Consider the following 27,336-nt stretch of genomic DNA (forward strand, 5'->3'; position numbering starts at 1 on the left):
AACCTGGAAGTAATGCGTTCTGTTACTTCCAGGCCGCTGCAGAGCGCAACCCACAAACGCTCAACCCGAAGCTACTTCAACCCGAGATATGACTGTACTTGGATTTCACATTGCTTTTCAGTGCAATGCTGTACTTGCTAAGGCATAAGTTTGAACTGAAGAGGCTTTCTGCTTGCAGAAGGACATCTTTAGATACAATCTATTGGCACATTTTAAATTTAAAAACTTCATGAAACCAAACTGACCAGTCAGTCTTAAATTCCTTGCAACTTGAGTAATATCAACGCATTCCAAAAAAATCTGACAGTGTGATTGGATATTAGATTGTTAATGATACTTTGGACACCACTGTTACTGGCTCTATATGCACTGCTAACTAGTTAATGTCCAAGAGTTAGAAATCCTATTTATTTAAATACTCTTTATTATTGTACTTGTAGACCACTCTTCAGTGTATGTCACAAGGTGGATTTGAAAAATGTGACAAAGCAAATAGATTTTACAAAAAACACATAGTAAAACCACAAAACAGTGTTATGGGATGGGGGGGGATTTCTCTTAAGCACACGAAAGCTTATACTCAGAACAAACTTAGTTGGTCTCTAAGGTGCTACTGGAGAATGCAATAAATTTATTTATTTGTTTGTTTGTTTGTTTGTATAGCGCTCTTCATCCAAAGATCTCAAGGTGGTTCATAGCAATGTAAGCTTTTCTTTCTGTGTCTTCTGTTTTATGGATCAACAGAACACACACAACAATGTGCCAACTGTTTCCTCTAACTCCACTCTCATGTTCTTATAGTTCTTTTTTTCCCATTGGAGTACGCCATATGAACGCCAGTCAGAATCTTTGATCCACCCATCAAAAAACCAACAATGAAGAGAGAAGGCCCCCCAAAATATATATTTATTTGCCTTTGGGTTACAAATTTACAAACAACGTTTAAAGTAGGTTTAGCTCTTAAGATAAGACACATCTATGATTACATTTCTCACAGGTGTCCAGTTTGCAGCAATGTGTACTTTGAAGTAAAAGTTTCCACTTGTTCTCCCTGCAACATTTTCATCGCCCTCCAGTAAATGCTGCCGCAGTTCTCAGGTTTGCCTTGGGACTGAGTCAGTTCCTCTCTGATGTAATCCAGCCAAATATCTTCAAAGGAAGAAAAAAGGCTAGTTAATATTGTGATAATGGAAATGCCCCCGTGAGCCCAAAACTTAGCAACACATGATCCTATGTATGTTCCACCATTGGGGTGTATGTGTGGAGTGGGGGGGGGGGTGTTTGCAAAACTCTGGGACTAAAAACTTAGCAGTTGCTATAGTACTTACAATAGCTCCTTTTTAAAGATTATGTAAAGGTAAAGGTAAAGGTACCCCTGCCCGTACGGGCCAGTCTTGACAGACTCTGGGGTTGTGCGCCCATCTCACTTAAGAGGCCAGGGGCCAGCGCTGTCCGGAGACACTTCCGGGTCACGTGGCCAGCGTGACATCGCTGCTCTGGCGAGCCAGAGTCGCACACGGAAACGCCGTTTACCTTCCCGCTGGTAAGCGGTCCCTATTTATCTACTTGCACCCGGAGGTGCTTTCAAACTGCTAGGTTGGCAGGCGCTGGGACCGAGCAGCGGGAGCGCACCCCGCCGCAGGGATTCGAACCGCCGACCTTTCGATCGGCAAGTCCTAGGCGCTGAGGCTTTAACCCACAGCGCCACCTGCGTCCTGCGTCCTGCCACCTGCGGCCAAAGATTATGTACTTTGCATCAAAGATGAGAAAGTGGTTCCAGCAGAAGTGGTGGGTTTCGATTTACGTTACGGTATATGTTGAACAAGGGACGCGGATGGCACTGTGGGTTAAACCACAGAGCCTAGGACTTGCCGATCAGAAGGTCCGTGGTTCGAATCCCCAAGACGGGGTGAGCTCCCGTTGCTCAGTCCCTGCTCCTGCCAACCTAGCAGTTCGAAAGCACACCAGTGCAAATAGATAAACAGGTACCGCTCCGGCAGGAAGGTAAACAGTGTTTCTGTGTGCTGCTCTGGTTTGCCAAAAGCGGCTTAGTCATGCTGGCCACATGACCCGGATGTTGTACGCCGGTTCCCTCGGCCAATAAAGCGAGATGAGCGCTGCAACCCCAGAGTCAGTCACAACTGGACCTAATGGTCAGGGGTCCCTTTACATGTTGAACAATGCAGACACTGATGATGAGTAACCTTTGGGCCAAGTCCAGAGTAAAATAACTTGTGCACAACTTTTTTAAAAAATCCCTTTCCTGTACATTGGATGGCTCTGGCTACCACAGTTTTATGGCCAGCCCCCAGGTTAGCCAGATGCTTAATTCTGGGGATTTGAGGGGTGGGGTGGGGATTTCATCTGAGGGACGTTGCTATTTGGGTGCCTGCTTATTTAGCTGCCGACTTCATACTTATTACCAAGCATAGGCAAACTCCAGCCCTCCAGATGTTTGGGACTACAATTCCCATCATCCCTAGCTAACAGGACCAGTGGTCAGAGATGATGGGAATTGTAGTCCCAAACATCTGAAGGGCCGGAGTTTGCCTATGCCTGCTTCTTATGATTCTGGCCTAAGTAGGTTCTCAAGATGACACGCAATAAAATCCAGGTTTTTGTGTGCGTGTGTTTAAATTTAAAATGAAGCAGGAAGGAAGAGAAGATCTCTGGTTATACTCACAACACTTGAAGAAATAAAACTTCTTACCAGGGTCTGTGGCACCGAATTCTCTCAAGGCTCGTTCATAATATTCTCGTATATTAGACATTTTACAGGATTCCTTGGAGGTAGAAAAAAAGGGGGAGGATAACTAAGGATGCTGAGCCAAAGGTTACAGCTGTTAAATATACTTGCCAAGTACATGAAACAGTGCATTGCTATTTAGTCCTTCAGCCCATGAATTAAAAGGGCACAGGAACAAGAGCAGAAGCTGTGACAGGCTTGGGCAATAAAGTATTGAGAAGCTTTCCCCTCTCACATGGCACTTTTCCTGCCTCACCACCCAAACCCATAGCCTTGAATGCTTCCCCTGCTATTCCTTCTCCACTACCCCACCACACCCCTTGGAGCTCCCTGAAAACTATACGTAAAACACACATACAGTGGTACCTCGGGTTAAGTACTTAATCCGTTCTGGAGGTCCGTTCTTAACCTGAAACTGTTCTTAACCTGAAGCACCACTTTAGATAATGGGGCTTCCTGTTGCTGCCGCGCCGCCAGCGCACAATTTGTGTTCTCATCCTGAAGCAAAGTTCTTAACCTGAAGCACTGTTTCTGGGTTAGTGGAGTCTGTAACCTGAAGCGTATGTAACCTGAGGTACCACTGTATTCCTATCCAACCAGATACAACCATGGGCAGCAACTAACGTGAAAGTTAAAAACATTCAGAAAGCACACAGAGGAGGCTGTTTTATTCCAAGACAGAATGCAAGTCAATCCAGCTCAGAACTGGCTGGCAGTGGTTCTTCAAAGTTTGGGGCAGGGTTATCTCTCAGTCCTACTTGAAGCTGCCAGGATTTGAACCTGGGACCTTATGCATGCAAAGCAGATGATCTACCACTGAAGGCAGTCCTCTATAGGGAAGCTTTTAAAGGTTCAATGTTTTGCTATGTCTTTATTACTTACGCTGGAAGCTGCCCAGAGTGGCTGGGGCAACCCAGTCAGATGGACAGGGTACAATTATTATTATTATTATTATTATTATTATTATTATTATTATTATGCTAGACCTCCACCTGGCCTTTGGCTTGGAGCCAATTTGATTCCCTCCCTCTCTTTCTTTTTTCTTTTCCTTCTCCTCCTGCGAGGAGGCTACATTTTAATATTTTAATGTTTCAATATTTTAATGTTTTATTTTAATTTTGTTTTTAAGTTGTAATCATTCAACTTGTTTTTATTATTGCTTGTAAGCCGCTCTGAGCCCGGCCTTGGCTGGGGAGGGCGGGGTATAAAATAATTATTATTATTATTATTATTATTATTATTATTATTATTATTATTAGACTACCAAATAGGCAGAGTAGGCACTGATCTATAGGCCCCATGCCTTTTAGCGCCCCTGCGGCAATGCATCAAAATTGGTTTATTAAAATTGTTGGTTGGTAAAATAAAAATAAAAAATGTACTAGACATCCACAACGTTTAATCTGACACTGTGGAGCTATGACCTTTTCCCCAAACAAACAAAAAAAGTATAAAAATAATAAGCAACATCTCTAGCTGTTTAGGGCTTTCAGAAAACAACACATTTGAGTCATGTCAGGAAACGGAATAGCAACGATGCCCTTGATATAGGTCAAATCCTTTAAAAAGGTTTCCAGGTGTTCTCTAAAAAGGCACCTTTTAGTAGTCCAATCCCGACATATTCCAGCATATTAACCACTGCTCCCTTTAGAAAATTCACAGTGGCACATGCCTCTAGTGATACAGAACATCCTAAAACTAAGTTTGTCCCAAGTTACGTTACTTACTTGCTCCTTTTCAATCTGAATCATCTTCTTGAAGAACTCAAGGGAAAATGGACGGCTCTCATGTAAACTAGGAAATAAAGATGGTGTGTGAGGGATTCAGTTCTTTAAAAACCATCAGAGAAAGCATAATAATTGTATTTCTGTATATGTGTGTGTTTCAGAAGGAGTTCTTCTAACCTGGTAAAGACTTTCTTTGCTTTCTTATAGCCACCAGCCCTGTACGCCCATTCGATATACTTTTCCTTCATGGTTACTGAGTCAGCAGGCAGCGTGGCAAGCAAAGATCTCTGTAAGTTAAAAAAGAATGTGAGCACATTCAGAAAATACCTGTGAAGCTCTTAAGCATGTGCCATAGACTCTGAGGAGCCTGCATATTCTGAACTAAAGGAGAGGGGCCTGCTAAACAATCAGTTTTGATCCAAAGTAGGATATTTCAACCCAAACAAAGACCTGAGGACTCAAACAGAGAGCAGGACTGGTGTATATAGATGGAAGAATTCTGATTCAACTAACTTTAGCCAATCTGAGTAAAGTGATACCATGGTTTAAGAACAGCTTAGTTTATGAACAACTTGGATTAAGAACGCTGCAAACCCGGAAGTAGATGTTTTGGTTTGTGAAATTTGCCTTGGAAGCAGAACATGTTAAGTGTGTTCCATTTGTAAATTGAGTCCCCCGCTGCTATGGAAAAGCACACCTTGGTTTAAGAACACTTTGGCTTAAGAACAGACTTCTGGGACGGATTAAGTTCGTAAACCAAGGTACCACTGTACATTTTGTCCTTTCCATATCAATATAAAGTTGTACCTTGGTTCTCAAACAGCTTATTTCTCGAACATTTTGGTTCCCAAACACCGCAAACCCAGAAGTGACTGTTCTGCTTTGCAAACTATTTTTGGAAGTTGAACATCCGACGGGGCTTCCGATTGGCTGCAGGAGCTTCCTGCAGCCAGTCAGAAGTCGCACTTTGGTTTCCAAATGTTTTGGAAGTCGAACGGACTTCCGGAACGGATTCCATTCGACTTCCAAAGTACGACAGTACAGTGGTACCTCGGTTTTTGAACGTAATCTGTTCCGGAAGACCATTTGAGTTCTGAAACGTTCGGAAATCAAAAACTCAACAGCTGACAGCTTGGCCTCAGGATCTTGCACTCAGCAGAAGCCAAGTGGCATGTCTGACTTCGGAGGAGTGTTCGAAAACTGAAATATTCCCCAACGTAGACGTTCGAAAACCGAGGTACCACTGTATTTAGAAATGGAGATTGTGTCTGAATGCATTCATACACACATTTATATCTGGGGTGCTTTCAATGGGTGTGCGCTCCCCCCCTCCATTTGAATATTACTGTCTCCAGTCATTCCCCTCCTTCTCCCTCTTTCTTGCACCCCCCCCCCCCTCCTGCTTTGCTTCCACTTCTCTATTGTCAGAGACAACTCACATCTTCAGCAAAGGCTTTCCCCAAGTATGGCAGCCAGTTCGGTCACTGTCTTCCCTCGCCAAAGCCCTTGACCCCAACTTAGTCTGGCTCCTGTACTCTACAAGGCTCTGTCTTGGGATCACATGATTTCTTTGACCTGCAGATTACCAAGCACAGTACTGGTTCTAAAATTAATGCTAACATGATAATGTTACTAGTAAGACTATTCCCATCCGCTTTCCTGAATAGTTCTACCCATGCTGAGCTGTCGTTGTTTTCAAATAGGATATGTAATACCTGATAGAGTGCTTCCGTTTCAGGAGTGCTATTGACATTCTCGCTCCATTCTGTACATAGAATCCATAACGGCAAGCTGTCCTAGTGGTAGGAAGAGAGAAAAATTAATGTATTTTTTAAAATAATTTTTATTGAATGGTTTTATGTTATAAAAAACAATACAGCCATACTACCACTAAATATAATTAAGAAATAAAAATTACATACATCAATATTTAGTTTGTTATTTGTTATTTACTGTCGTATTTCCTCCCAAACATTGCATACAACAACACACATATGTGCAGACACCCACACACCCACACCCGCACAGAAAATGATAATAATGAAAGTAAATATTTTTTCCCCTTTTATCTTCCAAAATCTTTTCTTCAACTATGACTTCCTGTCAAGTCCCTTTGCATATGTTTTATCTTACATTTGAATGTACTCAAAACAATAAACCTTTCTATATAAATTGAGAAAAATTAATTTTAGGCCGTGGAAATACTGGGCATGATACGTTGGATGCGAGGCACACACATAGGAGCCAGACCCAGCATTTGAGGCTATGTGACAGCTATGAAACATATTTTTAAAAGCCACAGAAAGCCCAGCGTGGGCTAGGAGATTAGGATGGCAGCAGAATTAATGCACTTATCTTCCTATTGGAGGGGTCTAAGCATATCAAGCAGCTGGAACCCCTTGCTGCAGATGATAATATCAAAGGCTTGTAAGGGGACAATAATGGGTGATACCTTTGTTCTAATTACAGGTGTTTAGGCAAATAACTTAGCTCTTAACCTAAGCATTACAAGCAAGGGGTGCGTGGCACACCATCTTAGTAACTCTGGGGTGTCCCCATAGTCATGTGCCTTTCCCCAAGTTGCAGCTGCTGCCCACCCCCGTGGAGTGCAACTTATACAAATTATTTATTATTATTATTATTATTATTATTATTATTATTATTATTATTATGCTGCCTATCTGACTGGGGGGCTTCCAACAAATTAAAACACATCAAACATTAAAAACATACAGGGCTGCCTTCAGATGTCTTCTAGAAGCCAGATAGTTGTTTACTTCCTTGACATCTGATGGGAGGGCGCCACCACCGAGAAGGCCCTCTGCCTGGTTCCCTGTAACTTCACTTCTCACAGTGAGGGAACTGCCAGAAGGCCTTTGGAGCTGAATCTCAGTGTCTGGGCTGAATGATAGGGGTGGAGACACTCCTTCAAGTATGCAGGGCCAAAGCCCTTTAGAGCTTCAAAGGTCAGCACCAACACTTTGAATTGTGCTTGGAAACGTACTGGGAGCCAATGTGGTCTCGGTGGCCGCGCCCAGTCACCAGTCTGGCAGTGGCATTCTAGATTAGTTTTAGTTTCTGAGTCACCTTCAAAGGTAGCCCCCCCAGAGAGTGCATTGCAGTACTCTAAACACAAACGCATGCACACAAGACACCCTCCCACCATGGCTGGGGAAACCCAGCATCATTCCAAAGGCATTCTGGGGGGGAAAACACTAAATGGAAGGTCCAGAGAATTTGCGCCTGTCCATTGGGGGATATAGGAAGCCCTGAACACATATTTTTTAGATGTCCCTTTTATGATGAGGCATGTAGAGAAACCATTGACCCCCCTGCTGGTGAGGCTTGCTGACCTCCTGGTAAAGCAAAATTTCAATCTTCTCCTGTTAGGTAAAGACCACAAGATGACCCGGATTGTCGCCAGATTCTGCGCACAGACCATCCCCCAATTCAATCTAGTTTGTTAAGAAAATTCCCAAACCCGGACCCATGGGCGACTTTGGGTCATTTCTCTAAGGTAGTCTATTTTAAAGTTTTTATGTGTTTATATGCCTATTGCACTTTTAAACTTAAAATCCATTGTTGTATATTGTTTTAAATGTTTGTTTTGTTATTGGGATGGTAGTTCCATTTGTGTTTCTCAAGCCGGTCTCTGACCGTAATAAATTTCATTGCTAAATGGAAGGAGCAAATGAGAAGAGTTGTTGCCCCTGCCATCACAGTAAACATCCCTGAACACCATCTGTCCCCAAGATGAAGGGAACATTTCCCACCCACCCACCCAAGATCAGAACACATGCTCCCCCAAAATGCAAGTGAGGTGGCAAATTGGGGAGGAGGGTATTTCAAGGAAGCTGCCTGTGGCATTTGCCTCCTAGGATGGGTCATAAGGAAAGGGTTAAAATGGGTGTGATGTGATTGGCCAGTGAGAATGCAAGGGGGGAATAAAGGTTAGAGTGGGAGGTTTTGAAAGTCAGTTGAGGTTTGGGAGTTGAGAGTTGAGGTTTGGGAGTTGAAGAAGGAAGAGGGAGGTTTATTTTTTTAAAAAAATATATTTTTATTAATTTTCCATCCAAAAAGAATACATATCACACCACATTACAACTTCCACAAATTTTCTCATTTTTGGACTTCCTTCAGCCTCTCTGACAATCATCCGAATTAAGCTTTTTTAATTACACATTTCCTAAGTTTGCTATTGCCTTTTAACATACCCTTCCACATGTTTTTCTTTTTTGCAATATTTCTTAAGTTTTTACAGAGCTTCTTTAAATGCCACTAACGTTATTTCTTTGTCACGGAAGAGGGAGGTTTAGGTGTGGGTTGGTAGAGTTGTATTGTGAGAGAGTGAGAGGAATTATTAGGTGGAGTCAGATAGATAGTTGGAATAATCAGTTTGAAGTTGTTAGGAACTAAGATTAAGAAACTGTCAAGAAAAACTAACTGAAACCATAAGCTTGTTCCTGCATTTAAAAATAAACTTGATTATTTGTTTATGTTAACAACTGACTGGACTCCGTGTGTCCCCGTGAGATACGGGGTGGTGGCAGCGAAAAAAGCAATCGCAGTGGCGGCACAGGGTCAATAGACCGTCAAACGTCCGGGGGCCCTGTGTGTGATCGCCACACTGCCCCTCCACCATGAGGCTTGCAAACAGCGATCCTTTCATTCCAGGGGCTTGTCGCTTACCTTTGCCTTAACTGCTCTAAATGCTTCCTGGAAACAAGGGCCTACACCATCCGTGTTCAGCTGGAGTAGCAACTTCAGCCTCATCTCCCACATTTCTACCAAGTGGCTGAATCGTCTTGTTGCTGCTGCTGCCACCTCTTCAGCCTTTTCTCGGAGGTCAAGCCCCAGTAAGAGCTGGAGCTGACGAGATGCAAATCAAAGATAAAACAGAAGCCTTTATTGAGAAATGTGTCCCAAGCCGCACACGGAAACGCCGTTTACCTTCCCGCTGGTAAGCGGTCCCTATTTATCTACTTGCACCTGGAGGTGCTTTCGAACTGCTAGGTTGGCAGGCGCTGGGACCGAGCAGTGGGAGCGCACCCCGCCGCAGGGATTCGAACCGCCGACCTTTCGATCGGCAAGCCCTAGGCGCTGAGGCTTTAACCCACAGCACCACCTGCGTCCCATATATATATATATATATATATATATATATATATATATAAAAAACCCAGCAAGAGTCATATACATCCTTACCCACTGCTGATAGAGAGAAGCTGGTAGCAACTGTAATTCATGAGCCCGGCTGCAAACACTTGATATTCTTTCCAACCTCTAAAAAAACAGGAAGAGATAAGGAAAAAAGAATGAGCTTCACTGCCACGCAGACTAGCCTCCACAAAACAAAAGTAAACTTCTGGAATTGTCTGCAGGAATACTTAAAAGCGTTTACCTTCTGCTTTAACTCTTCGCTGTTTGTCTTCCGGTTATATCTTTCCAAGCAAAAAGTGACATAACGTTCCCACATGGCCTCTGGAGGGTTAAAAATGTTTCATTAAATAAAAATAGCAGTCACTCCTTCTGAACGAAAACAACAACAACACTGCTTTTCCAAGACCCGCTAAAGAAAAATTCAACTCCTAAGCAAAAGCTATCAAACCAACAATTAAAAGGGGGGGTGGAACCACCTATTCACAAGACTTGCTACAAGTTTCTTTCCTCCTTCAGTACCTTTATTTAGAAATTTTATAAGCCACTTGATCAAAGAGCTCACCGAACAGTGCACGAATAAAATCGTAGATAAAACACAGCTAAAATCCACACGGTACAGACACCGTATAAACCTCAAGGCAGCTGTGGTGCTTTCTCCTACTTCTCTGAGTCAGCTGAGGATGAAAACGTACAAAATCTGACTCTCTTGGAGCACATCATGAGGGAAAAGTGGATTGCAGGACACCAGAAAGAAGACACACATGCCCACCTCATGGCTCTTTTCCGTCACCAAAGCAAGGCAATGGTAAGTGGGCGGTACTGCCTTTTGAAGATGACTTCTGAGGCGTTTCATGGGAGGCCTCTGGGAAGGTTGTGCATGAAATAAACCCTTGCTAACCAGCCTAGCCGGGTTCACTCAGCTGTTCCCTCCTCCATGCAAATTGCACAATGTACGTTAAGTCCCTGAGGTGAAGCGGTTAGTGGCGTAAGGCCCGCAAACCCTTGTGCTACATGAGGGCCCTGCTCCCTCCCACCACTGACACTCTGGCCGCCTTCTCAAATTCGGCCGAGGTGGCCATGAAACGGTTTTGGACCATACCACTTCAGACTGCAGGCAAAGGTTCTGAGGAAAAATCACTCTCTCGTGAGCAGCAGTACACTCCCAAGCATGGAATATGTCCTATAAAAGCTTAGCCTGGAAGCTTGCTCCTTGAAATCTAAATTTCTACGTGGAGGCATTTTATTTGAGGCCCAGGAAGGTGCTGAATTGGGGAACATTCAGTCATGCGAGTCTCTACCTGCAGTCTTGAGTTGGTCAAATCCAGACATGGCTTTATTACCTCATCTGCTGTTAGAACTAGACCAACAAGCCTACAGTTCACCTTAAAGCCTATAGCTTAATTACTATTTTTGGAGGACATAAATCACCACTGTTATCGTGTAAAGGGAAAGGTAAAGGACCCCTGGATGGTTAAGTCCAGTCAAAGGTGACTATGGGGTTGCGGCACTCGTCTCGCTTTTCAGGCTGTGGGTACTGGCATTTGACTGCAGTCAGGTTTCCAGGTCATGTGGCCAGCATGACTAAACTGCTTCTGGCGCAATGGAATACCGTGACGCAAACAAGAACGAATGGAAACGCCATTTACCTTCCCACTGCAGCAAACTATTTATCTACTTGCACTGGTGTGCTTTCGAACTGCTAGGTTGGCAGGACCTGGGACAGAGCAACGGGAGCTCACCCCGTCGCGGGGATTTGAACCTTCTGATCAGCCAAGCCCAAGAGGCTCAGTGGTTTAGACCACAGCGCCACCCACATCGTGAAACCTGATTAACAATTGCAAGTGGATGAGAAGGACAAATGGACAAGCACTAGGAAACCTTTCTGCCTCTCTTGCATTTCCAGATGGGTGTTTAAGCGTGGGAAGGAGGCTCATCGCGCATGCAAATTCTTCGCAGCATCTGCATGACATCATTGGCAAAAACAAAAGTACTGCCTTCCCGTTTTCATTCAAATATACCCCTTTCGGGGGAAATCTGAACACTTAAAAATTAAAAAATAACCACACACATACTGAGCTCTTCAAGTCCATCAGTTCATAGTTACAGTGGTGCCTCACAAGATGAAATTAATTCGTTCCGCGAGTCTCTTCGTCTTGCGGTTTTTTCGTCTTGCGAAGCACGGCTATTAGCGGCTTAGAAAGGGGGAGGGGAGAAAAAAAACTCGCAAGAACTCGCAAGACGTTTTCGTCTTGCGAAGCAAGCCCATAGGGAAATTCGTCTTGCGAAGCGCCTCGAAAAACGGAAAAGCCTTTCGTCTAGCAAGTTTTTTGTCTTGCGAGGCATTCGTCTTGCGGGGCACCACTGTAATTTGGGAATCATGACTACATACATCTTCAAAGCTCGACCGCAAGAACTGGAAGTATCGTTTATGTTTTAGAGATTTTATACTTTATAAATGCTGATATATATTAGAGGCACAAGTTCTAACCTGTGGGAAGGGAGGCGACTGCTTCATCAAACACCATGCAACACCGTTCCTCTTTTAGGGCTGCTTCCTGTGCTTTTGACTGTTTGGACCGATGTTCTGTTGTGGGCAAGGAGTCCTTCTCCAGCTCCTGCCGTGCTATGTAGTCCCACATAAGAGGATCATTGGCGTATTCTGCCTGCAGGCTAAGAGGAAAACTATCATGCTATTGCTCCATGCGCTACCCTCTTGTTAGGAGGGAGCATTAAGAGTGCTTTGCTCTCCAAGCATGCAGCTATATCTCAACAGTGACATTTTATTTATCCTGAGATACTCTTGGCACCAATTTAGGTGAAGCCACATCAGACATGCCGGAGTCTGCCAAGTCATAGTCTGGTCTACACACACTAAAGAACAGAATGGGGATGAGGTGATAGACTGAAAGTGAGAACATCAAACCTGAATGCTTTCCATGTTAAACAAAATAATACTTCTATAGCACAGTGGCTTCCAAACTTTTCTTTCCCAAAGACCACTTGGAAATTGTTGAAGGTCTTGGCAGACCACTTAATGATTTTTCTACCTGTTGTAGCAATTGCAATGCGCTGCGATAGATGCTCTTTGATACATGTTTTTAAAAATTGTATTTTTAGGGACACGCTGCAGACCAAATGAATGGACCACACTAACCGTGCTCTAGTTCTCCACACCCACCCCGAACTTACTTTTCCAGAATTTCCTTTTGAAGGTCTTGTGTAAAATCAAAAAGTTTTGCAATTGACAGCAGTGACAGAAGAAACTCGGCACCTAGAATGGAGTCAGACAGACAGACGGTAATTAGGGAGGGTCCAGAACCTCATAAATAGTCTCTCTTAAGCCAGAAAATATTTAACAAATAAAATATATGTACTCTATAACAAGAGGATTAATTTAAAAAAATGAATAAAACTGTAAGAACTCTCCAAACTTTGCTTGACATGCATCTCTTTAATGTGGAGTGTCAAATTTTGCCGCAAGGCTTGGATTGGCTTGTATGTGAACTTGCCTACACAATTCATGAATGCTCAGTACAGCAGCTGGAACAGATCAGTCTGTAGATCATGAGGCTCTTAACCTCAGGGTCATGGGTTCGAGCCCAACATTAGGCAAAAGATTCCTGCATTGCAGGGGGTTCGACTAGATGACCCTCAGAGTCCCTTTCAACTCTTGTGATTCTATGCAGGTAATACCAGGTCAGAGACTACTATCCCATCAACACTAGCATCCTGAGAGCAGCCAAATCCAGACGCTACAAGAAAGCTGAACAACTCATCCTACAAACTAGTACAGTGGTACCTCGGGTTACATACGCTTCAGGTTACAGACTCCGCTAACCCAGAAATAGTGCTTCAGGTTAAGAACTTTGCTTCAGGATAAGAACAGAAATCAGGCTCCGGCGGTGCGGCAGCAGCAGGAGGCCCCATTAGCTAAAGTGGTGCTTCAGGTTAAGAACAGTTTCAGGTTAAGAACGGACCTCCGGAATAAATTAAGTACTTAACCTGAGGTACCACTGTAAATATATTTTTTAAAAACATAGGCGCCACTTTTGAATTTTAAATCAGTCCCAATATTCATAAAACCATTCGAAACAATAAACAAAAGTGAAAACATCCATATAGTCGATTTAATTTCAGCAACCTCCGCAGCCAGAACCAACCCAGAACTCGGTTATCAACACTTGTGGAAAGTTAGGGTGAGCAGAGAGGTCTTTTAACTGTCTGTGAAAGTACCCCTTTGTCAGTAACACCTTCAGGGTTGTAGCCATCCCAAAGTCATTCTGTTAGAATGGGTGCCGCAATATTCAACCCCAGCCAACCAAACCAGTGGCCTATATTTGTTTTTAAAAACCTAAGCCATGTTGCTGGGACACGGGTGGCGCTGTGGGTTAAATCACAGAGCCTAGGACTTGCCGATCAGAAGGTCAGCGGTTCAAATCCCCGTGATGGGGTGAGCTCCCGTTGCTCGGTCCCTGCTCCTGCCAACCTAGCAGTTCGAAAGCACGTCAAAGTGCAAGTAGATAAATAGGTACCGCTCTGGCGGGAAGATAAACAGCGTTTTCCGTGCGCTGCTCTGGTTTGCCAGAAGTGGCTTAGTCATGCTGGCCACATGACCCGGAAGCTGTACGCTGGCTCCCTTGGCCAATAAAGCGAGATAAGCGCCGCAACCCCAGAGTTGGTCACGACTGGACCTAATGGTCAGGGGTCCCTTTACCTTTACCTAAGGCAGGTTGCTACTTAAACACACACACACACACACACACACACACACACACGAAACACAACATGGGAGTTACCTTTGATTTTCTGAACAGCATTTCTGTAGACAACTCGGGCCATTGCACCATTAAGTATTTCCTCAGAATAGCTGAATTCACCCTAAAATTGTAGGCAAAAGTCAAGCTTTCATGTCCTAGACCCTTTTCAGATAAAAAAACAATTCATGGCACATGACCAACACTTTTTCCTCCACAGGAGTTGCAGCTGGGGCCCCACTGCACATGTGGGCCACTGCACTGTCAGAGAAATGCTCCACATATATTGATAGGTGGACATTCCCCAATATTGAAAAAGCAACAACAGTGTGGCCTCCGGTTAGCTTTGTTGGCATATATTTTCCATAAGCAATGAGGGTAGGGGAGGAGGAAAGGCACAGCAGGTCACAAGAAACTTGCAGCTTGTCAACGTCTTCCAGAAGCAACACAATACACTTTGGCGGGCAGGGTCAGGGAAGGGCAAGATGGAATAATTTACCGTATTTTTCGCACCATAGGGCGCACCGGACCATAGGGCGCACCCAGTTTTTAGGGGGGGGGGGAAATCAAGGAAAAAAATATTTTCCCCCCCAGCCCCAAAGAGCAGCGTACAGGCTGCACACAACCTCTCCCTGCCAGAGGGGTTGCGCGCAGCTATGGAAGAAGGCAAGGCAGCGAGTGGGATGCATCCCGCTCGCTGTTCTGGCTTCCCCTTTAGCCCCGTGCAGCCTCTCCTTGCCGGGAGACGCTGCGCAGGGCTAAAGAATCCATAGCCCCATGCAGCCTCTCCTTGCCGGAGAGGTTGCGTGCAGCTATGGAAGAAGGCAAGGCAGCGAGTGGGATGGATCCCGCTCGCTGCTTTGGCTTCCCCTTTAGCCCCGTGCAGCATCTCCTTGCCGGGAGACGCTGCGCAGGGCTAAAGAAGCCATAGCCCCGTGCAGCCTCTCCCTGCCGGAGGGGTTGCGCGCGGCTATGGCAGAAGCCTGCATTCGCTCCATAGGACGCACACACATTTCCCCTCAATTTTTGGAGGGGAAAAACTGTGTCCAATAGAGCGAAAAATACGGTAGCTTTTTCCTACTCACCCCAAGCCATTTGGGTGGGGTGGGCTACATGTTCAACAGAATACATAAATTAAAAAGGAACTTGGCAAAGAACCTTTCATAAGAGGTGTGTGATCTCTGGAAGAGTGCAGTCACTCAACAAAACACAATCCGGTTTTCACCTTGCGTTTGTTAACAGCTGTACAATGTGTTCCACAGCACATTTATAAAGAAATCAGAGGCCTTTCTTCTTGGAATAACAGGTTTGGAATTGCCCAAGAAAGATGTTAAATTATTTTCGTATATCATAACTGCTGCACGTATTCTGTTAGCTAAAAAGTGGAAAACCCAAGAATTACCAACGATAGAAGAATGGCAGATGAAGATGATGGATTTTTTGTAGCTAGCCGACCTAACCAGAACAGTCCGCGACCAGAAGGAGGAGGAGTATCAGGAAGAGTGGATTAAATTTAATGATTACTTAGTTAACTATGTTAAGTTAAATTAACTGAAAACAGCTTGCAGATACTTAATTGGCTTAGGATTTTATTTATGTCAGGTGTCGAATTAATATGTTTAATTTCATAATATGAAGATCTGAGGATGTTAATGTTTAAGTTAAATTTTATAAGAACTGTGATTTGGAAAACCATTAAAAGGATATGCAATGAAATTCAACCAAGGGGAAGCGAGGAAGTCACTTAACAATGTTAATAAGTGTAATTTTCAATAAGGCTATGATTTATATTTCTTTGTCTTATGTGTTTGTATGTTTATAATGTTGCGAAAACCAATTAAAAAAAAATTGGGGGGGGGGGGGGAATTCCACAGCACATGTCCCAAGTTGATGACTCGCCACTATTACAGGAACACAGAAACATTGCTCCACGGGAGAAAGCTGCGCCAGCGACGTTCCTCGAGTCATGCAGACTCTGTGCTGCACTTAAAGGACAAGCACAAGAGCAATTAAGGGATAGCTGTTTTTGCTTCAGATGTCTCAAATGGACACACAGCACAGGAAAGTAATGTATAAGCGTGCCGTAATTTATTGTATCGCAAACACTTCAAATGATACAACTTAACTGTCTAAGTCAGAGGCGGGAAAACATTTTCCAGATTAAGGATCCCCATACCCTCCTGGGCCACGTTTTGGGGGATGCACACCAGTGATGGGAAGGGGGCCAGAAGCAGGCGCAAAGTGAGTACAGCAACTGTTGTGACACTTTACCGTACAAAGTTAAGTGCATCCCAGTTGCCAGGGCCGGATTTAGGTTTGATGAGACCCTAAGCTACTGAAGGTAATGGGGCCCTTTATATGCCCAGCTGTCCTTTGTCAACAACAAATTGTTGCTGTTTTTTGGGTTGAATATATGCTATATGGTAATTTATGGACCTAATAGGTATCTAAAGCCATTTGCACGTAACAAAATATGTATATCAAAGTAATTGTTGAACTGAAATACAATTAAGAAGAAGTATATTAATAGTGAAATACAATTAAGAAGAAGTATATTGGGGGGTACAGAAGTACTGTTTTTGGGGGACAGGAGACAGGCGGGTGTGGAGGACTCCCAGGTCCTGAATGGGGTAACTGTGCCCCTGAAGGGCCAGGTGCGCAGCCTGGGAGTCATTCTGGACTCACAGCTGTCCATGGAGGTGCAGGTCAATTCTGTGTCCAGGGCAGCTGTTTATCAGCTTCATCTGGTACGTAGGCTGAGACCCAAACTGCCCGCGGACTGTCTCGCCAGAGTGGTGCATGCTCTAGTTATCTCTCGCTTCGACTACTACAATGTGGGGCTACCTTTGAAGGTGACCCGGAAACTACAACTAATCCAGAATGTGGCAGCCAGACTGGTGACTGGGACCGGCCGCCGAGACCATATAACACCAGTCTTGAAAGAACTACAGTGGCTCCTAGTACGTTTCCGAGCACAATTGGTGCTGACCTTTAAAGCCCTAAACGGCCTCGGTCCAGTATACCTGAAGGAGCGTCTCCACCTCCATCATTCTGCCCAGACACTGAGGTCCAGCGCTGAGGGCCTTCTGCCAGTTCCCTCGCTGCAAGAAGCCAAGTTACAGGGAACCAGGCAGAGGGCCTCCTCGGTAGTGATACCCGCCCTGTGGAATGCCCTCCCACCAGATGTCAAAGAGAAAAATAACTACCAAGCTTTTAGAAGACATCTGAAGGCAGCCCTGTTTAGGGAAGCTTTTAATGTTTAATAGGTTATTGTATTTCAGTGTTTTATTGGAAGCCACCCAGAGTGGCTGGGGAAACCCAGCCAGATGGGCAGGGTATAAATAATATATTATTATTATTATTATTATTATTATTATTAGGCAAGAGAATGGGGCTCTAAGCTATAGCTTGTTTTGCTTATACATAAATCCGGCAGTGCCGGTCACACAACGCTCACAGGTTTCCACAAACACACACCCATCTCCACCCAGGGAGGAAAGAGGCATCTTCACAGTTCAAGGACTTATTTCAGCCAAGCAAAAGCACTTGAGAAGGGTGTAGAGACAGGCTGAAGAGGAGTGTGGCCTGGGGACAGGAGATGTAGCCTGGAAAAAAATCCCAAGGGCTCAGCAGACAGGTCTAGATTTTCCCCACCCCTGACCCAAGAGGAATTGTTTCTGGCACAGGCAGAAATTTTCCGTGACAACGACATCTCATTTCTTACCAGGTCCATCTTTGCTTGCTCAAATTCTTTCTTCTCTTTCCTTTGCTTTTCGGCATTCATGAGCTCCATCCTGAAATACTACAGAAACAAAGAAAGGCAAAGGGGGGAAATGAGGTGGCAAGGGCTTCAAACGCCAGTGGAGAAGGATTAACTGTGGTTAATAGTGGTGCTGATGTAAAACGTAACTGGAGTAAAATCAGGAATAGGAAATCAGCCATTTTGTGGCGTGCTCCCAATTAACCATGGTTCAGGGACTCCCAGCATTATTACTACCAAAAAAAAAATTAGCAGTCTTCTTCTTAATAAACTTTGCATTCGTTGTTCTTTTGACTTTTCCCTCACTACTGTTCTTGAAACTGTTGAATACTTTGCCCGGTTAAGCACTTCACCAGAAACTGACATCGTCATTGTGGATGGACCTGGATAAACATGGCTGTTTCACAACAACAGAGGCTACTATTGACACATAAAAATAATGACAACAGTGGAGATCAAGTTGGCATGTTAAAATTTTAGAGAGAAATTTTAAAGCTCCCTTGGACTTTTGATGATTTTAACAACAAAAGCAATACTACAAAATTGCATCACTTTCAGGCTGCAAAGATAAAACACGAAGGACTTCACTACAAATATTGCATATCTTACTTTGCATATCTTGCATATCTTGCATTGCATATCTTGTCTTTACCACTTGTGGTAAAGACAATTACATCTGAAGTTTTTCCTGGCAGACACACTCAGACTCAATGCCTACCATATTTAACTATAGCTTTGAGAATGAAAAAAGGGCATCATACTATTAGCTCGAAAGTTATACGTATATAAAAAAGCAACAGTATGTCCAACTAGGCTCACTTGGCACATTCCTTACAGGCACTAAACAAAAATATTTCTCTTCAACCAGGTCTTTGACTGATTAGCATTATATGGCTTTTTAAATGCGTTTGAGGGAGAGCGGTTATTGGTTTGTTTTGCTTTTGTTTTATTATGCATTTTGTGTTTTCATTTTGTATTTTTCTGTTGTGAACGGCCCTGTGATCTTCGGAGGAAGGGCGGTATACAACTACTACAACTAAAAAAAAAGAATAATTTGCCAGTGAGGATGGAAAACCAGAATGGCGTTCTGTTCTTCAGTTCAACAAACCAGCAGTCAATGAACAAGCAGATCTTAGCTGAAACGAACTAGTTAAACATTTGCAGCGGAGGGAGTGGGGAAGCATCAGAATCACATATTACCTCTTGATACAGTTTGGGACATACTGGATGGAAACGCAACGCACGAAGGAACAACTGCCGGGCACTTTCAGATGAGAGACGGTCCTCCATTTCCCATTTTGCAGCCATGATCCAAAGAGCTACAGCAGAGAGAGAGAGAGAGAGAGAGAGAAAGAGAGAGAGAGAGAAAGAGAGAGAGAGAGAGATATGCATGGTGCTGTTTAAGACAGCCACTGCAAAACCAGTTGACAACCAAGAAGTCATTCCAAGTAATGGTTCTTATGCCTTGTTCTGCTAGCCTCGCCTTCCCCAACTTGGTACCTTCCAGATACTGCTAGACTACAACTCTCATCATCCCTGGGCATTGGCCACACTGGCTGGAGCTGATGGGATCTGGAGGACACAACATTGGGGAAGGTTGCTCTGGTATACCAACATAACCTGTTCCATCAGCTTAAATGAGCCAGATCAGGCAAGCGAATTATGCCACTGCCAAGATATCCCATCCATCCCATCCCATCCATCATTTACAAGAGTAAGTACTGTACCTGGTTTGTTGGGATGAAGGGCTAACATGGCTGAAAACACCTTGCCCAGCTGTATTTTCCTGTTCTATTAGGAAACAGAAAGCATCATATCACTCTCTTATATTGTGTACCTTTTCAAGTGAAACAGATTCACCTTCATTACAGAGGACTTTGATACTGTTTGGTTTGCCATCTTACAGTGAAATATATCTGGATCTGCACAGAGGGAACTTACAGTTTTTAGCACCTGCATTCCCCTTAACAAAAGCTTGGGGTGGTCAGGCAGAACAACAAAGCTCAAACAGCAGCAAGACTGTGAATATTTATTTAGTATTTATTTATTTATCACAAACTCCGGCTGTTGTAAACTCTGTCATGCATACTCATATATAAGAGACAGAGACTAACTCACAGTCCTCTGATAGTACTGGCAGGTAAAAATATCAAAAGCAAGTCCAGTCGTTCCAACAAATCCGGTCATTTCAACAAGGTTCTTCCAAATTATCACCATGCAAAGACCACATCCCGTGGCTCCCTTGAAAGAAGGTTCAACTGCTTTATAAGCTCACAGCTGAAATGAGGAAATTACACTCCAATACTCACCCATTTCTTGCAAAAGGCCACATGAGACAACCACAGCTGAAGATCATCCTATGGAAGTGAAACAAAAAGGAGGGTACGGGTAAGCTAAGAAGACAACAAGTACCATTAATCCAGAATTGTTATCCTTTTTACAACAATGGCGTAAGGAGCAAGATATGGGAGGGTAAAAGCTTCCACAGCCAGCAATTGAGAAAAGAAACTATGGAATGAAGAAGTGTCTCAACTAGCAGTTATTAATTTCTGTCTTTCAGGAGGAGGAAGAACCAGTATTCTGAAACAAGCATTTTAGAAACTAAAAAGGTAAAGGTAAAGGACCCCTGACCATCAGGTCCTGTCGTGGCCGTCTCTGGGGTTGCGGCGCTCATCTCACTTTACTGGCCGAGGGAGCTGCTGTACAGCTTCCGGGTCATGTGGCCAGCATGACTAAGCTGCTTCTGGCGAACCAGAGCAGCGCACGGAAACGCCGTTTACCTTCACGCTGGAGTGGTACCTATTTATCTACTTGCACTTTGACGTGCTTTCGAACTGCTAGGTTGGCAGGAGCTGGAACCGAGCAACGGGAGCTCACCCCGTCGCGGGGATTCGAACCGCCGACCTTCTGATCGGCAGGTCCTAGGCTCTGTGGTTTAACCCACAGCGCCACCCACGTCCCTATTTTAGAAACTAGAAAGCTACAAGTTGCAGCTGGTTTGTTCTTGGCTTACCACTCATGGTTTGTTTGGAGCAAGACAACCCATAAGCCCAGGTTTGAACATAACACTAAGCCAAACTCTGTCACAGCTCCAAGAAAAACAGCAGCAGCACCAGGAGAGGAGTGAAACAGCTGCTGTTTTCTAACTATGTCGCTAGGACACCTGCTCATTCATACTTAGCTGCAGTTTGGCTTTAGAATTATGCACAAATAAGGTCAGCATCATGTTACACAAGAGGTTATACAAAATCATCCAAGTGCTATAGAATAAAAGTCTTACACTCCATTTTGTTGTGGCCCGTTTGAAGACACCATGTATTCTCTGCAGAATGGAGTACTCAATCTCATCTTTCTTGAACGAGTAGCCAGTGCGCTATGGAAAACAATGACCAACTTTACAATCCTTGGTAAATTCCATAAGGACCCCTTCAAGTTTTCAGTTACATGTCAACTTACCGCTCTTCTTTTCTTAATCAATTCCAATAGATTGATTTCATACTGAAGGGGAAGAAAATATTTAGAAGGTCAACAATACTTCAAGGATGATAAAAACTGAGCAATGGCTAGCACAGGAAAAGCCATGCATTTATTGCTTTACATAGCTTTTATATGCTATTATATAATAACAACTGCAATTAAGGCCTGTAATAATGAGGTGAATAAATCAAAAATTATCCAGTGCCCATTCATCCTAGCTACTAAGCATGGAGAAACTCTCCTCCCCACTCAATCAGTGGGCTGAATCCTCTTGGATTTTGATGGAACCAAAACATACATTTACCACTTTCTCTCTCCCTCTCTCCCTCTCTCCCCCCCACACACTCATTTCTCTATGTAGGGTCCAGAAAGACTTCTGTCTATTCTTAAGAACTGCTGCTAACCAGGGATGGGGAACCTGTGAACCTCCAGATGTTGGTAGTCCAAACCCCATCAACCTCAGCCAGGATGGCCAATTGTCAGGGATTATGGGACCTGTAGTCCAGCAACATCTGGAGGGTCAATAAGTTATCTACTCGTCTGGTGATATAAGGCAGCTTCCTCCATTTTTAAAAGGCCCTCTCTACATCCTTATAACTGCATTGTAATTAATGTATAGATCTGCTGCAGCAAAATTTAGAACCAAGAGATATACCAGACAGTGCATTTGACAACTAAGCAATGCGTTCTTGCATTATGTTTTCAGTTCACATTTTTAAGAAACACCACAAGATATAACGCTTGTTAACTGCGATAAATATCAAGAGACGAAAGCATACCGAAAATGAATCTTCTTAAGAAACCTACCTGAATGTAACTGATAAAATTCTCCTTATGGAGTGCTCTCCGTTGTATTTTATATTCAAGGGCTAAGGTCTTCTTAATAACTGCCCTGCAGAAATACAAAAAGGCAACATCCTTCCATGGTTCCCAATCCACAGAAAAACACAGGTATCACAACAAATTGAGGTGTTAACAACTCAATTTCCTCCTTATCGTCCATGTCTGGAGAGGGGCTTGCAGTTTCTAGATAGGTGCCTGGCTGCTAGAATGGGCAGGGTGGGGGGCTGATAAAATCCTGAAAAGATGTTACTGAATATATGGAAAGTAACTGTGTACAGCTGAAAACGCTGGCAGCATTAAGATAAATTCCACAGTGTAAATGTTTATCTGAACTTGTAAAACAGAAGATTTAATAAAAATCACATTAAAAAAAAATAAAAGATGTAATGGCTTGGCTGTGAAATTTAGAACCCAAGAGATATACCAGAATGTGCATTTGAGCACTAAGCAGTGCTTTCCTGGCATTATATTTTCAGTTTGCATTTATGAGAAACATAGCTGGCAGCACTGAAATAAATTCCACAGTGTAAATAAGTTTTGATGGGTGCAATAATGGAATACTGAATGGTATAGGTTTTTGTAAAATATGCAAGGATATAAGCTATGTAAAATTAACCACAGAAAGAGAAGGTAAGTCATTGATATCTTATGTTAAATGTTTCTCTTAAATAGTAAAAATTTAATAAAAATCATATTTGGTTTTTTTTAAAGATATTATGGCTTGGCGGCTTGCAGGTCTGCTGAGTCCTACCACCCTTGAAAGAGTAGCACCAGGACCGGATTTAGGTTTGATGAGGCCCTAAGTTACTGAAGATAATGGGGTAAAGGTATATGTCCAGCAGCTGTCCTTTGTCAATGACACAGTTTTTTTGTGTTGAATATATGCTACATGGTAATTTATGGACCTCATAGGTATCTAAAGCCATTTGCACGTAACAAAATATGTATTTTATCAAAGTAATTGTTGAAGTGAAATACAATTAAGACGTAGTATATTAATAGTGAAATACAATTAATAAGTACATTAATAGTGAAATAATTATTAAGCTCTAACTTAAAATGGTTGCGGGCCCATTACTTATCGGTACATCACAGGAGCCTACACAACACAAAACACTGTTGCTGTACGTAGGTTTTATTTTATTTGTTTTTTATCTTATATTTTGGAAATGTACATCCAGGTTTTTTGTTTTTTCTTTAAATTTTTGGGGGACCCCAAGAGAGTGTGACCCTAAGCTATAGCTTGTTTAGCTTATACGTAAAGCCGGCCCAGACAAACGAGGCTCCCTTTCCCCACCATCCTGCTTCCACCCCCAATCCATGGGGTCGTTCCCTCCCTAGATCCCCGGGGGATCGCGGAGATCCCGCCTCGCCCAACCTGATCTCTTTGCTGGTGAGGAGCCCGACCCTCCCCAGCTCCTCTAGCTCGGGGATCCGGTCTTCGATGCGCTGCTCAGTCCTCTCTGCCATGACCGGGAAAGGCGACCAGCCTCCGAGCGCCGGTCTCTAGCTAAATGCACAGCAGCAGCAAGCAGCACATGCCTTCGCCAGGAGAGACTCCACTTCCGCTTCCGCCGAGTGTCGCCGCGTTTCCCTTCCGCGAAGGGCTCGCTGCCTCCCTGCGGCTCCCAGGGGAACTGCAGCATTTCTGGCTCCGGCCGGGAAAAGGGGTCAGGGCAGATCAGGGCCGCTTTGTCAGCCTTTCCTCCTCCGCTCCTTTGAAAGGAAAGCCTGGTCCAGACATGAGGTGGCATGAGGGCCTGGTGACAACCTGAGTCGTTAAGATGTGGAATATACAATTCATTAATTCAAGGAATATACACTTCATTAATTAGAATTTACCAATTTCTGTGACGCCCCCCCCAGCAAATTCCTACTACATCTTGTCTTCCATACTACAAACGCTGTCATTCAGGATCTCCCTCTTTGATATATCATCTGCAACACTCATCTAAAATCAAAGCAGTTGCATTTATCTGGCACAGATAGTGTGAAATATCACGAAAATAGTGGCATTGAGTGCCAGCTATAAAATACTAGATGTACCTTTCCCACAGAAGCACCCAATAAAACAAAACAAAAATCCAACCTACAATCCGAATGTGTAAAGGTAAAGCGACCCCTGACCATTAGGTCCAGTCGTGACCGACTCTGGGGTTGCGGCACTCATCTCGCTTTATTGGCTGAGGGATCATGTGGCCAGCATGACTAAGCCGCTTCTGGTGAACCAGAGCAGCGCACGGAAACGCCGTTTACCTTCCCACCGGAGCGGTCCCTATTTATCTACTTGCACTTTGACATGGTTTCGAATTGCTAGATTGGCAGGAACAGTGACCGAACGACGGGAGCTTACCCCGTTGCGGGGATTCGAACCGCCGACCTTCTGATCGGTAAGTCCTAGGCTATGTGGTTTAAACCACAGCGCCACCCGTGTCTCAATCTGAATGTGTAGGATAAATTATTGTTCACAATACTATCTATATTCAGGTAGGTAGCCGTGTTAGTCTGACGCAGTCGAAATATATATAAAAAAATTGTCCAGTAGCACCTTAGAGACCAACTAAGTTTGTTCTTGGTATAAGCTTTCTGAAGAAGTGTGCATGCACATGAAAGCTTATACCAAGAACAAACTTAGTTGGTCTCTAAGGTGCTACTGGACCATTTTTTATTTTTATATATATTAATACTATCTATGACAGCAGATGTTCTCCACTGGGGTCAAAGCTAGGTGGAAATGTATCTATTTAAAAATTATTATTATTATTAATTGAATTTATATACCGCCCTATACCCGGGGGTCTCAGGGCAGTTCACAGAATAAAATCAAGATATAAAACTATTTTTTCTATAAAAAGAGGTGCCAGAGCTCACCTAAGAATGCCTCCCTCTTTCTCTTAGAATGGCAATGGCGCCCACCTGAGAGGGGCCAGAACTGAGTTCTGCCAAGTTCCCCCTGAGAGGAAAAAAAACCTCCTTTTGACCAATTTTGAGAGCAGCTGCACCAGGAATTCCCTTCATCCTTCCCAAACTGCAGTTTGTTTGTTTCCCCAGCATGTTTTATTAAATTTCCACAAATTTCACTCATACATTCCAATACACAATAGATTTTTTTCTTTGTCGACTTCCCATCCCATTTTTCCATGATGTTTTTTCAATTTCCCTCCTTGCTGCACTCTGTCTTCTCTCTCTTATATCATGGCAATAAGACAATAGTCTCTTAATTCCTTCTGTTGCTCATAGTCCGGCTCGCAAATTCGTCATGCTATCATATTTCTTTAAATTGTTTGAAAAAGACCTCCATCCTTCCATAAAACAATCAGCATTAGGTTCTCTTTTTTCAGCTGTTAATTTTGCTAATTCATCACTTTACTTATTGGTTCTTCTTTGGTGAAAACTTCAGCCTTCCACCAAACTACAGTTTCTCTGGATTCTTTGACACAAGGCACTGCTGTTAAACAATATAGAAGACCAATATAACAAACAATATAGAAAACCAATATAAGGTTTGTTTTAGATATGCCTTAAAAGGCTTTTTGAGTCTATAGTAGGAAGGCTAGAAAGGGAGTAATTTCCATGTCACAACAAATACATCTGGAATTTGAAATACTCAGATTGAGCCACAGTTTTCTAGGGCTTTGCTCCAGAGTCCAGAACCTACTTTCAATGCCAGGGTTGACTAACCAGTACATATAAGAGAGGTGATGGAGCTTACGCCTTCTTGGAAACTATATCCCCTGACCTGAAATATTTTCCCTATCTGAGTATGTTGAAGATGGGCTGTAATTACTTTCAAGTTCCACTGAGCACATGTCTAAGTAGGATCAGACTGCAAGTACTGTGGGAAATGCACTTTGAACATGGCTCAGAGGTACTATACTATAATTAAATCTTGTTCCAGGATTAAGCCTGACACAAAACTAGAGCTTGGCACCTGAGCCCTGGTTCCAATTGAGCCCTTAGGGACTATTTGACTAAATGTTTGTGTAAAACATTTTGCAACTTCTCAAGCTCAAATCTTATTGTCATTTTCAAAGCACACATTTGTTTGTTTGAATTGATCCTGAATAAAACCAGCCTGAGATGAAAGGGAAGGGGCTTGCAGATTAGAAGATGTGACTGCTTGGCAAAAGGGGAATAATAAAGGTTCATCCCTGACCCAGAAAGTGTGCTTTGGCCAGGATAACATCAAATGTTTAGCTATATTCCTGTCGAAAAAGACCATTCCTGGTACATGGTTAAACAGCTAATGCAAGCTCTCTTTAAAGAGAGCATCCTTACTGCCATCCCATACAGATGGGGCAGCAGGACAGGATAAATGCTTAAAGCTCCCCGCCCTTGAGAACGCCTTTCATAACAAACAGGTTTCAAAAGGTGCTCTCACATTTTGTGACTCACCCTTGCGCCAAGGTCAGGCTGAGAATAGTTGCATTTCTGTATTGCTGCAGGCCCTGAGAAGGGATGTATTTGTATGCTGTGCTAGGAGGAGTTCTGGCCTCGAAGAGCCAGCTGCAGTACATTGTAGCTGCTACAAACTGTAGAGGTGTTGACGAATGCATATGCTCCAGTGCGTGTGAAACAAATCCAGATTTTGTGATAGGAATTTTCTGGTCTTAGATATATGGTAATGTTCATAGGTGTACCAACCAAGCACATACATAGATCAGCACAGGAAGGCCAACCTGGAACCATTTCGATTCCTAAACTGACCAAATGTTTTCTCTGCAAGGTCAAAGTGGGAAACCTCCCCATTGTCTCTTTCCTCACAAATTCTGTCTTAAGGACACATTTAAGATATGAATAGGGTGTGAGCCTGTGACCTGGCCCAGGAACCGCTACAAAAGAATGAGCGGGCTCTCCAGGCAATCCAAT

General features: G+C 43.5%; 1 protein-coding gene and 1 long non-coding RNA gene across 2 annotated transcripts in view; one reads left to right on the forward strand and one right to left on the reverse strand.

Moving 5' to 3' along the window:
• Positions 1-8,978, forward strand: part of LOC307210131 — a 112,259-nt gene extending 103,281 nt beyond the window's left edge. Inside the window, exons 2-3 of the long non-coding RNA XR_013835852.1 lie at positions 7,239-8,504; positions 8,784-8,978. This is a non-coding gene — a long non-coding RNA (uncharacterized lncRNA). The remainder of the gene's footprint in view (positions 1-7,238; positions 8,505-8,783) is intronic.
• On the reverse strand, positions 889-24,038 carry UTP6 (UTP6 small subunit processome component). Its single transcript, XM_079965469.1, has 19 exons — positions 23,846-24,038; positions 22,432-22,516; positions 21,604-21,645; positions 21,428-21,520; positions 20,457-20,504; positions 19,875-19,938; positions 19,348-19,466; positions 18,112-18,189; positions 14,430-14,511; positions 12,823-12,904; positions 12,122-12,303; positions 9,875-9,954; positions 9,679-9,756; positions 9,163-9,342; positions 6,189-6,269; positions 4,651-4,760; positions 4,474-4,540; positions 2,711-2,783; positions 889-1,149 (listed from the first exon to the last, which is right to left on the reverse strand). Exons 1-19 carry the CDS (start codon positions 23,935-23,937, stop codon positions 992-994), a joined length of 1,794 nt encoding a protein of 597 aa, XP_079821595.1. The 5' UTR covers positions 23,938-24,038; the 3' UTR covers positions 889-991.
• Positions 24,039-27,336: the final 3,298 nt, after the last annotated feature.

This window comes from Podarcis cretensis (genome assembly GCF_951804945.1).
Source record: "Podarcis cretensis genome assembly, chromosome: 2".
Classification (NCBI taxonomy): domain Eukaryota; kingdom Metazoa; phylum Chordata; class Lepidosauria; order Squamata; family Lacertidae; genus Podarcis; species Podarcis cretensis.

Excerpts from the sequence above, each read along its gene's own strand:
- UTP6 (XM_079965469.1), bottom strand. The coding sequence starts at position 23,937 with ATGGCAGAGAGGACTGAGCAGCGCATCGAAGACCGGATCCCCGAGCTA. Across the intron at positions 21,521-21,603 it reads TGATTAAGAAAAGAAGAGCG|CGCACTGGCTACTCGTTCAA; the intron begins GTAAGTTGACAT and ends TGTTTTCCATAG. Across the intron at positions 18,190-19,347 it reads GTCCCAAACTGTATCAAGAG|TATTTCAGGATGGAGCTCAT; the intron begins GTAATATGTGAT and ends TTGTTTCTGTAG.